General features: G+C 35.6%; 1 protein-coding gene across 1 annotated transcript in view; it reads right to left on the reverse strand.

Annotated features, from left to right (window-relative positions):
- IRF7 (interferon regulatory factor 7) overlaps window positions 1-12,500 on the reverse strand; it is a 98,202-nt gene that overhangs the window by 77,540 nt on the left and 8,162 nt on the right. The window contains exons 3-5 of the mRNA XM_053720194.1: window positions 8,196-8,355; window positions 6,433-6,736; window positions 3,990-4,075 (exon numbers count right to left, since the gene is read on the reverse strand). Of these exons, the coding sequence (XP_053576169.1) occupies window positions 3,990-4,075; window positions 6,433-6,736; window positions 8,196-8,355 (550 nt within the window). The remainder of the gene's footprint in view (window positions 1-3,989; window positions 4,076-6,432; window positions 6,737-8,195; window positions 8,356-12,500) is intronic.

The raw sequence follows: 12,500 nt of genomic DNA on the forward strand, positions 1-12,500 counted from the left end.
ATTTATGAGGTGCCCCGAATTTGGATCTGGGGTGTCCTAAATTGCAGTCTGGGAAATCTGGTCACCTCAAAGGGACATGAAACCCAATTTTTTTATTTCATGATTTAGAGTATAACATTTTAAAAAACTTTACAATTTACTTCTATTATCTAATTTGCTTCATTCTCTTGGTATCCATGGTTAACAAAAGCATATCTAGATAGGTTTGGAAGGTTGGAGCTAGCTGCTGATTGGTGGCTGAAATTGTATGCCCATTTTCATAGGCTTACAAATGTGTTCAGCTATTTCCCAGTAGTGAATTGCTCCTTCTTCAATAAAAGATACCAAGAGAATGAAGCAAAATTGATTACTGAAGTAAATTTATTATAATCAAAACTAAAAGCTTCGATAAACACCAAATATTTTTGAAGGGATATGAAACCCAAAAGTTTTCTTTCATGATTCGGATAGATGATGCAATTTTAAACAACTTTCCAATTTACTTATATTATTTAATTTGCTTCCCTCTCTTGTTATCCTTTGCTGAAAGATTTATCTAGGCAAGCTCAGGAGCAGCAACGAATCTAGGGTCTAGCTGCTGATTGGTGACTGCATATATATACTGATTGTCATTGGCTCACTCGTGTTCAGTTAGATACCAGTAGTGCATTGCTGCTCCTTTAACAAATGATACAAAGAGAATGAAACAAATTAGATAATAGAATTCAATTTGAAAGTTGTTGAAAATGGTATTCTCTCTCTGAATCATGAAAGAACATTTTTGGGTTAACATTTAAATAGATTCTTCCAGTCTGGTGGAAATATATACTTTTTAATATTTTAATGAATTTTTTCTGTAGGGATCATTCATTTAGTACAACCCGAGTCTGCAAGTTTTACTGGCAAATATTATCTTGATAACAAAGTTTTTTTATTTTTTTATTTAGGTAAATACGCACATAATACTTTTCTGAAGACAGGCTGTGGTGGCAAGATACAATAATATAATGGGATAGGATTTTTTTTTTAATTTTTTTAGCTTTGCACACAATGAGGAAGCTGAGCATTGTGGGAGAATGCTGTACATACCCAGGGGTTTTGCGCAAGATTTCCTGCGCCACAACTACTGTAGACACCACAGAGAGGAAACAATTCTCATCCTTTAGATAAATACGGAACTCTTTTTGCCAGGTCTGTACATTCTAATGTGTAAGGCCTTAAGGAAGCTTTCCTCACATTTTCCATATTTTATAATGTTTGTATGTGAACTTTTAAGGTATTTGAAAACACTTTCACTGAAACTATGTGTCATGTTGTCAGAAGTTGGCTTTTTTACATATACAGGAATCAACATTAAAGGGACATTAAACCCAATAATTTTTATTTCATGATTCAGATAGAGAATACAATTTTAAACATCATTTTAATTTACTTCTATTATCTAATTTGCTTCATTCTTTAGATATCCTTTGTTGAAGAAATAGCAATGCACATGGGTAAGCCAATCACACGAGGCATCTATGTGCAGCTACTGAGTCTATCAAGATAAGCTTATCAGCAAAGTATATCAAGAAACAGAAGCAAATTAGATAATAGAAGTAAATTAGAAAGTTGTTTAAAATTTGCATGCTCTTTCTAAATTGTGAAAGAAAAAAAATTGGGTTTCATGTCTCTTTAATATTAACATTGTGTACTGTTAAGAAAATACTCCTAAAAGAATTACATCTGGTACATGTATAACAAGACATAGATATTCAGCAACAACCATAGCAAAGTCATACATTTCTTATTCTGTGATTTGACTGGCAGCTCTTTCAGCCAATCGGAGCCTCACCATGCGCCATATGTAATTTACTGAGAGCACGCTCATGTGCTTGTAACTACAATCAGACTCACTCAGCCTTGAAGTGCAACTGCGCATGCGTGTGCAGTTGCACTTGAAGGCTGAGTCTGATTGTAGTTACAAGTAGGGGAGCGTGCTCTCAGTAAATTACATATGGCGCATGGTGAGGCTCCGATTGGCTAAAAGAGCTGCCAGTCATATCACAGAATAAGAAAATCTGTGACAGAGGCTGAATTGAAGCAGGTAACAGAGCCTCAAAAAAACGGTGTTTTATCGAAGTTGAATTAGTTTTTGAAATAAAATAAGCACATTAATATGCTTAACATTACTAGAGGTTTTAATATTTTTAGTTAGTGAGGTGAGTTCACCATCACTTTAACAAATTTAGCATATTTTTGAAAATTATTTTAAAATATTTGCCAGCAATTTTTTTAAAATTTTTTTTATGCAAACTATTTTTACTTAAAGGGATACTAATCACAATAGGTTTCTTTCTTGATTCAGATAGAGCATACCATTTTAAACAATTTTCTAATTTATTCCTACTAATAATTTTTCTTTGTTATCTTGCTATCTTTATTTAAAAAGCAGGAATTTAAAGCTTAGGAGCCAGCCTATTTTAGGTTCAGCACCCTGGATAGCCACCAATCAGCAAGATTGGTGGCTATATTTATTTTTGTTGAACCTTCTTCCATGATTTGGAAATAAAGACAATTCTTTGAAAGAGGAAAAGTGGTGCTGCTGCAATTTTTGTGCTTCATTATTTGTGGGATTTTTGCAGTAATCCCTTAGCAGTATGCACACATCCAAGGGTTAAAGTGCTGGATTTTGAATTGTTTTGGTTATATTTAGTCACCAATAAGCAAGCATAACCCAGGTTCTGAACCAAAAATGGGCCGTCTCTAAAGCTTTACATTCCTCCTTTTTAAATAAAGATAGCAAGAGAATGAAGAAAAATTGATAATAGGAGTAAATTAGAAAGTTGCTTAAAATTTGCAGGCTTTAACTGAATCATTAAAGAAAAAAAATTGGGTTTAGTGCCCCTTTAATTAGCCCTTTCAGGATTTGCACAGATGTCAACATGTTTTATGGCACTTTAAGCCTGGCAGCCAATAAAATGCCAGCAGCAAAAACCTATGCTTTTTTTTTTTTTTTACTGCAGTGGAATATTCATCAGGGCCCTGTGTATTGTTAGGAAACAATGTTTATATCTCCCAGTGCTTATTCCTTAGTCCAGTAATAGTGTAAATTTGTAGTCACGTTGTTTGAGACAATGATACAAGAGAGTGACAATGTTGTTGACAGTTCGACAATTCATGTTCAACGTAAGATATCAGGGCTTTTTCATTTTGTACGTTTCAGCAAGAGTAAAACCTACACCCACTTTCTAGAAGAATTTGATTTAGCAATTTAACTTTAAAGGGACATTAAACACTAAATAAATGCTAGATAGAATGATGCATTCAAAGAAAAGATTAGTCTTAGAATAACAAGTAGATATATTTTTAAAGTTTCATTAGTTGTTTAAATATTGACAAAATAAGTGTAAAGTTTTAGTGTTTATAAAACAATGGGAGCTGCCATGTTGTAACTTAGGTTACCTTCTCTGCTGTGGCCAATTAAAGACAGTTATAAATAGGTCACTAGAGTGTGCAGCCAATGGTTGTGTAGAATATAACAGTGTTCTGCACTTCTGACAGGGGAATATATATATATATATATATACACACACACACACACGGTTTATCATTTTATATTACATCTCAAAGTGTTTAATGTCCCTTTAAGAGGCATAAAAAGTACTTTGCACATACTTCCCAACATTTCTACAGGCTTTTTTGGTCAGGAAGGTGAGAGGATGGTGAGTGGTGTCCCACCTCTGTTTTCTGAGCTGGAGAAATTCTTAAAATCTGACATTTGCTCTAGCCAGAGAAGCTGGAAGTGAGAAAGCTGGCAGACCTCTCAACCCATAGTCCTGCAGTATCCGGGACAGTAGGGGAGGTCTGTTAGTTGGGACAGTTTGCAGAAATATCTCTGATAACTAACAATGTCAAATATATGTAGCCAACTCAAATCACATCTTGAAAATACTTTCACAATGCGCTGCCCTGTGCCCACTCAGATTATTCATAAGTCCAGTTATATTTGTAATATATTGAGCACTTACTTGTTCTGCTGAAAAAGGATGCGCACGTATCTTATCTGGGCTTATACGTAGTGGGTCATCGTCAGCTGCAGTCTCTAAATTTTGTTCTGTTTATAAAATAAAAATAAATAAAAAAAGTAATTTCAAAGAGAGTAGAGAATCTGAACAAGCTAGGAAGCTAGGGCTAGATTACAGGTAGATCGCTAAATATCGCTTGTGTGCACTTTGTAATACCAGCGCAGGATAATGGGCGTTGGTATTACAAATAAATCACAATTTGCTAGGATGCATTGCGCTCACGAGAGCCTTACGCAGTAAAAGGGGGTAAGTTGCGCAGTGATGAGCAGCATTTTTAAATATATATGAATATATACATATATATTTATGTGTTTATGTGTGTATATACACACAGTTCCCATAGACCGTAATGTAAAGGCACTTCTCAGTGCCGTTTTTTTTCTAACACCCCACTCTCACCAACTTTTAAAGCCCCAAAACTCCCTAGTGCAGTTTTTTTTTTATAATAAAAATCTATAATGCCCTCTATTTTGAGGGCATTTGGGGCACTTTAAGAAAATTAACTACAGATCTAGGGGTTGGGGTTCTTCACTTCTGTTTAAAGGTTCGCACGGAGAAAGCAGCCTCCGCTGCTTAGTAAATATACCCCTTAATCTCTGGTTAATTTTCGTAGCAATAACCAGTGACTTGCAATAGCTGGTTAATTATCGTGCGCGATAATTTAGGGCTCCATTCGTACTTTAGCCCTTAGTCAATAACAGAAAAAATTTAAAGAAGATGAAAAAGGAGGAAGGGCTAAGAAGTGATTGTATAATAACAAAAATTTAAAAAACAAAATGCAAGAGAAGAACCCTGCTCTAGCCATTTCAGTCTATATGTTATTGTATAAAAAAAACATTTGCTAAAGCTTGCAAAGCTCGCAGTTCTTTAGTAAATGGTCACCAAAGAATCAAGTTGGAACTGGAGAGAAAAGAAATATCAGAGGGAGCTTGGGGTATAGGTGAATCTACAGCAAGAAAAACAGATTGTTAGTTGGAAAATACAGACTAAGGGGTAGATTTACCAAAGGTCGAGATGACATAATTAGCTCTATCAAATCATGTCCGGTCGACCTCGCTAAATGCCGACAGCTGGTGAAATGCTTGTGCAATGTAGACCCCTGCTCAGGGGCCGTCAATCATCGCGATTGGATCAGGATAATTTCAGTCCACCACCTAAAAGGTGGCGAAGTTAAGGAGCAACAGTCTTAACACAGTTGCTTCTTAAAGGAACAGTCTAGTCAAAATTAAACTTTCATGATTCAGATAGGGCATTCAATTTTAAACAACTTTTCAATTTGCCTCTATTATCTAATTTGCTCAATTCTTTAGATATCCTTTGTTAAAGAAATAGCAATGCACATGTGTGAACCAATCACACAAGGCCTCTATGTGCAGCAACCAATCAGCAGCTACTGAGCATATTTAGATATGCTTTTCAGCAAGTGATATCAAGAGAATGAAGCAAATTAGGATAATAGAAGTAAATTAGAATGTTGTTTAAAATGACATGCTCTTTCTTAATCACGAAAGAAAAAAATTGGGTTTCATGTCCCTTTAACTTCCGTTTCTGGCAGACCAGAAACGATGGGGCATCCGCTGCTTAATAAATCGACCCCAATGGCCTAATTTCCATTGAGGTTGTAACATTTGGAAGCTGATGTCAACAGAAAAAAATATCTATAGACTTTAAAAGATGTAAATATTTTTTTATTACCATTTTTCACGATTGACCACATCATTGGAAACTAGACCCAAGTGAGTTTAAGGGCTATAAACCCCAAAATTTGTCTTTTCATGATTCGGATAGAGCATGCAATTTTAGACTTACTAATTTACTTCTATTATGATTTTTTCTTTGTTCTCTTGGTATCTTTTGTTGAAAACCATGGACGTATACTGAGAAGCCGGCCCATTTCTGGAGCACTATATGGCAGCAGTTTTGCAAGAATGTTATCTAATTGGCAGCAATATTTCCTGACATGTAGTGCTCCAGATGCCTACCTAGGTATCTTTTTAACACAGAATATCATGAGAACGAAGCAAATTTGATTTAAAATTGGATTTGAAATAATCTGAATCACAAAATAAATATGTTGGGTTACATATCCCTTTAAAAAACAAACCAAACAAAAAAAAACCAACAACCACAACACCAACGCATACGTTGCCACCCGTCCCTTAAAATACAGAACACTTATAAGTTACACATGCTGCAGGGTGTGCAGGGAGGAATATGAATAGCGCTGTCCAGAAACACAATACATGTTCCTCCCTGCACGCCCTGCAGCATGTGTAACTCATAAGTGTCCAGGAAAACATGGCTGATGGGGCAACCCTAGCAACGCATGATACAGAGTGATGGGAGAAATGGAATTCATTTCATACGGACATTTCTGGAACAGTACCTGCAGTTGCATTGAACGGTCCATTTAAGAGGACGATCGCACTGGGTGTTGGCGACAGATAGGCTGCTGCAAGACAGTGGTTAGGAACTGTGTTGACTTGAGCTGGCGTCAGGGAAACCGCAGGGAATTGGTTGACTTTATATATCTTATGGGGATCTTGTTGGTTTCCAGAATTATCTTCAATCTCAATAAACATTTTGACATTGTTGCAGGTGACTGCATGTAAAGCGCAGCGGAAGTTTGTTTTCCATGTAGCGGGGTCCTCATATGCCTCATTATATCGGCCACTCTCGATGGCCCAGGCCTTAAGTAAAGGAGATAAGCAGTATAAGAAACAGAATACAAATATGAAGTGTTACTATGGGGCCGATTTATCAAGGCCGAATGACCCCTGTTGCCGCGCAAGCCGTTAGGCCCGCCTGAAACAGAAGTTATAAAGCAGTGGTCTTAAGACCGCTGCTCCCTAAATGGGACACTGAGCCCAAATTTTTTTCTTTCATGATTCAGATAGAGCCTGCAATTTTAAGCAACTTTCTAATTTACTCCTATTATCAATTTTTCTCCGTTCTCTTGCTATCTTTATTCGAAAAAGAAGGCATCTAAGCATTATTTTTTTTATTTAGAACTCTGGACAGCACTTGTTTATTAGTTGTTGAAGTTATCCACCAATCAGCAAGAACAACCCAGGTTGTTCACCAAAAATGGTCCGGCATCTAAACTTACATTCTTGCTTTTCAAATTAAGATACCAAGAGAATGAAGAAAATTTCATAATAGGAGTAAATTGGAGAGTTGCTTAAAATGTCATGCTCTTTCTAAATCATGAAAGAAAAAATTTGGGTTTAGTGTCCCTTTAACTGGTCCACCGCCTCTGAGGCTACGGACATCAAACCGCCCGATCGTGTACGATCGGGTTGATTGACACCCCCTGTTATCGGCAGATTGTCCGCGAATCTGCAGGGGTGGCATTGCACAAGTAGTTCACCAGAACTGCTTGCGCAATGTTATATGCCGACAGCGTATGCTGTCGACATTCAGCGATGTCTGTCGGACATGACCTGCTGAGCGGATCATGTCGGACTGATATTTAATAAATCGGCGCCTCTATGTTAAAATAAGTATAAGCATGGCCTATGTGCTCCATAGAATTATGGACGGATGTCATTTAAAAATTGTCTCTTAGATGCATCAAAAAAGATGTTAATGGCCATTTAAATATCTTAGTTTTTAAAGGATATTCCTAGGCTGAAAAGAAACATTTTTTTCTACTTCTGTTTGGGGGGAGTGTCACTATCCAACAATAGCCACAATGCACTTCTGGGAGCAAGCAGGTAATTGGTGGCTACTTGCATATGCAATATGCATAATAATAAACCAACATTGAATACATTTTATAGAGATAGTATTAAGTTATCCCCCACTTTCCATCATTGCAATATGGAAATTTTAGCTTTTACTATATTCCATGGTTGACAAGCTTGCACACGTGCAACAATTCTCCTTCAGATATCTGTGCGAAACCGAGGTTACAAAATGGCGGCACCCATATTTAGAGGGAGGTGCATGAAATGTATTTAGTCTTTAATATCCCTTTTAAACAATGGAATAAGATGGATTTTGCTGAATTATAATAAACCATTTATGAATACTCTTAGTAATAATTTTATTTTTGCTTTTTTCCCAAAAGATTATTTATAGCTATCCTGCTGTTCCTAGCTATTACCATGTTAATTTCACAAGAAATGATCTTCTGTGGTTACCAACCTTGAATATGCCATAATCATTTTCATCTTTGGTTTTCCTATTCAGATGTTTCCATGGGATTCGAAACAGTTTTTGCTCCTCATTCACCCAGTAAACGCCATTATTCCGTTTACTAATCTGCTTGATAAGCCACGGGCCGAAGAGTTCTCTGTGATAGACCCTACAGATACAGAAGGGTTAATCAATGACATACAGCTTGAGTATGTTACTTTATTTGTGTAAATTAACGGGATACTAAACCCGCATTTTTTATTTCATGATTCAGATAGAGCAGGCAATTTTAAGCAACTACTAATTTATTCCTATTATCAATTTTATTTGTTCTCTTGGTATCTTTTTTTGAAAAGCAGGAATGTAAAGCTTATGTGCCGGCTAAATGTAGCCACCAATCAGCAAACGCTACTCAGGGTGCTGAACCAAAAATGGGCTGGATCCTAAGCTTACATTCAAATAAAGATAGCAAGAGAAGAAAAATTGATAATAGGAGTAAATTAGAAAGTTGTTTAAATTGCATGCTCTATCTGAATCATGAAAGAGAAAAAAAAAATTGGTGTCCCTTTAAAGACATACATGTATAATATAATTTGGTTCTATGGAACATTAATCACCTTCCTTGTTTGCAATAGCAATACCTCTCCTTGCTTTTTAATTGTGTCTAAGGACCCCTATTTAGGACTTGTTTCCAATGAGTCGGTAAAAATGGAGCCATTAGATACCAAAGTTGCCGACGGCTAAAAGTAGTTTACGGCTTGATTTTAGTACCAGATTTCCACTGAAATATTTTGCGCAATGCGTGCAGTCGCTCATTTTGTGTATGCGTAAGTTAACGTTGAGTCAACTATTCCATCCGATGTCTGATTGCTGCTCCATTACAAGTTTGTTGCAATGGTAACCCAACATCAGGTTATACAAATGTCTGTGCCCGTACTCCTTACCTGTAATTGGCTAGAAAAGGAAAGATGCGGTAGTTAGTTCCTGTAATAGGAATTTGGTGTTTTTTGAGTGATTTGGTCACCGAAAAAGTCCAATGTGGATTATCAGAATCCAACTGGGGTTAAAGCTTAACTTTTCATGCGTTCAATATAAAAAATAACAGTTATACATGGTCAAACATGCCAATTCTGCAGAGTGCTCCGTCAACCAGTATAGCTGATGCTGAATTAGTCACCTTATAAATGATCAAATAATTTAAATATTTTTTTTTTTAATTTTGTATTAAGTTTTTTTCAAAAACGTATACAAAAGATATTCAAAACATTACATTTCTGTCAAAAAAAATCTAAACTATATGATGCGGGTCATCCATCTTACATTGCTTGTCATCGAGTGATCTGTAACAAAAACATTTCTACTCCATCTTAATTTTGCACAGAATAGGCATACACCCATCTCTTCCTGTGGGAAGGAGTCCAGCCATGTTTCAACTAGTATGTGAAATGCTACTCTGAATTGTGTGGGCTGAATATTTATACCTAGTTATTAGGTTGTCGTCTATGTTTGCTTTCAATAGACATAATCCATGGTTTCCAAATGGATATGAATTGATCTTTGGTATCTAAGATGTCTGCAGAGGCACTACTCATTTGAAAATAAAAATTCTTACGTTCAGTAATTTGGAACGTTGGTATTATGGTTTTCCAATATCGTGCTATACTTATTTTAACAATAGTACAAATCATAGCTACAAGTTTATTTGCTTTTGAGTCAAGACCTGGTATTGGTTCATGCAGAAGTGCCTGAGTGGGAGACAAACATATTCTCTTTTCAAAAATGTCAATTAGGTCAGAAACTTGCGTCCAGATATTAGATACATGACAACAATACGTGGGTATGTACCACTTTCATCACCTCCCCGTAAATATTTGTTGTCATGATATTCTCTACTATGTATTCTAGAAGGATGGAAGTACCATCTGAATGCAACCTTCATATAGTTTTCCTTCAAGTGTGCGCATATTGAGAAAGAAGAGCCCAAGCTCAAAGTATCACACCACTTTTTTGCTGACCAGTTAAAATTAAAATCGGATTTCCATCTCTGCATAAACGGGAGTTTAATTGAATTAGGAGTGTTAAATATAGTATTTAAGTTGAAAACAGTGCCTTTTGTAAAGTGCGGTGTTAGACATATGTGTTCTAAATAGGTGTTGATACCTGTCCTGTTAACCCCAACCACCTCAGTCACTCTAGCTCTGAGCTGAAGGTAATGAAACCAACTCGTCTTCTCTCTTGTGTTAAGGTCTACATATTGATTATAGGTTAAGAAACTATGAAGGCATCTGCGATACGATAAAGGCCCCTGTTAGCCCATTTCTGTTGAAGGGTGTGATCATGTTTAGTAGATAAAGTAGCTAGGGGAGTCGCCCCTGATCCCATTTGAATAACAGGGTATTTGGCTTTCAGAAATTCCCACAATGTCAAGGTATGAGATATATAATGATAAATGTCCGCCATGTGGGTGGTCTGTCAGTTTTAGTACACCATAGCAATTTGTAAATAGGGGATAGCATCATCATATCAGATTCAATTTGAACCCATTGGATATTGTCTGTTTAATTATGCCACAACTACGATTGTGCTATTCTGGCAGCATAGTAATATGCGACCAAATCTGGAAGACCCATCCCGCCACCTTTCCTATGATGAGTGAGTGTTTGTTTATTGACTATAGTTCTCTTTCCCTTCCAAATAAATGAAACTAGGTCTTTTTGGGTCTTTTGCAAGACTGTAGTTGAGATATTTATAGGGATTGACCTAAACAAATAAAGGATCTTAGGTAATAGTCATCTTTACTGTGATTAATCTACCATACAGAGATATGTTGAACTTACTTCCCCTGGACAGCAAGTTTTTTATTTGTGAAAACAGGGGACATAATTAAGTTTATATAGTAGGTCCTAATTGTTAGGTATTAAGATGTCCAGGTATTTCATACCTCTATCTGACCATTTGAAGTTAAGTTCAAGTAATATTTTAGTGTGTTGTGGGAGATTTATACTGATGGCTTTGCATTTATCATTATTTATTTTGTATCCGGAAATCCTGGCAAATTTGTTAATAGTAGAATATATTAACAGAAGGGAGATCGGCAAATACTTATTTTATGCTCACGAGTGTTTATTTTAATTCCCAAAATATCTACGTTTTGACAAATATGGGCTGCTAAATGTTCAATACACAAAGCAAAGAGAAGTGGCGATAATGGACATCCCTGTCTAGTTCCGTTAAGTATACGTATGGATTTAGACTTGTAGCCTGCTATTTTGACAAATGCTGATGTGAGAATAAACTGAAGATATTGCGGAGCAAAAATTTCCTGAAATTCCCAATTTTTTTTTATACTGACTGTAGGAAACCCCAACTCAATTATTGCACCTACAACTGTTATTTACCACTACTGTACTTGTTTGTGTATTACTGTATCCCTGTAATGTTTTTTTATTATTTGTATAGCGCTGTGTAATCTGCTGGCGCTTTATAAATAGATGATGATAATAATAATAATAATAATAATAATAAATAATATGAACCTCCTAGATTTAGCTTTCAAATAAAAATACCAAGAGAACAAAGCAAAATTTGTTATAGAAGTAAATTGGAATTTTTTTTAAAATTACATGCCCTATCTGAATAATGAAAGTTTGTTTTGGACTAGACTGTCCCTTTAATTGGAAGGTTAAAGAGACATGCAACCCAAATTTTCTCTTTCATGATTCAGATAGATAGCATACAATTTTTTTAAAAAAAGAAAATTATTTCGATTATCTAAGTTTCTTCATTCTCTTGGTATCATTTGTTGAAAAGCATACCCTGGTAGACTGGCAGCTAGCTAGTAGTTGGTGACTGTAAATATATGCCTCTTCTCATTGGCTCACCAAATGTGTATAACTAGATCCTAGTAATGCATTGCTGCTCCTAGGTTTATTCTTCAACAAAGAGTACCAGGGAGAACAAAGCAATTTTGATAATAGAACTCAAATTGGAAAATTATTTAAAATTGCATTTTCTATATTAATCATTAAAGATTAATTTTGACTTTACTGTCCCTTCAATAACTCTACCATAATGTCTAACTGAATAATGTAGAAATTATTTTTGTTTTCATAAGTGTAGAATAATAAATTTGTTGAGATCACATGATGCCCTGTGACCAAAAAAGGATCAGGATCAAAAAAATAGTTTAGCCTTAAAGGGACATTAAACCCAATTTTTTTCTTTCATGATTTAGAAAGAGAATGCAATTATAAACAACTTTCTAATTTACTTCTATCATCTAATTTGCTTCATTCTCTTGATATTCTTTGCTGA

The sequence above is a fragment of the Bombina bombina genome, chromosome 7 (assembly GCF_027579735.1).
Source record: "Bombina bombina isolate aBomBom1 chromosome 7, aBomBom1.pri, whole genome shotgun sequence".
Taxonomy (NCBI): domain Eukaryota; kingdom Metazoa; phylum Chordata; class Amphibia; order Anura; family Bombinatoridae; genus Bombina; species Bombina bombina.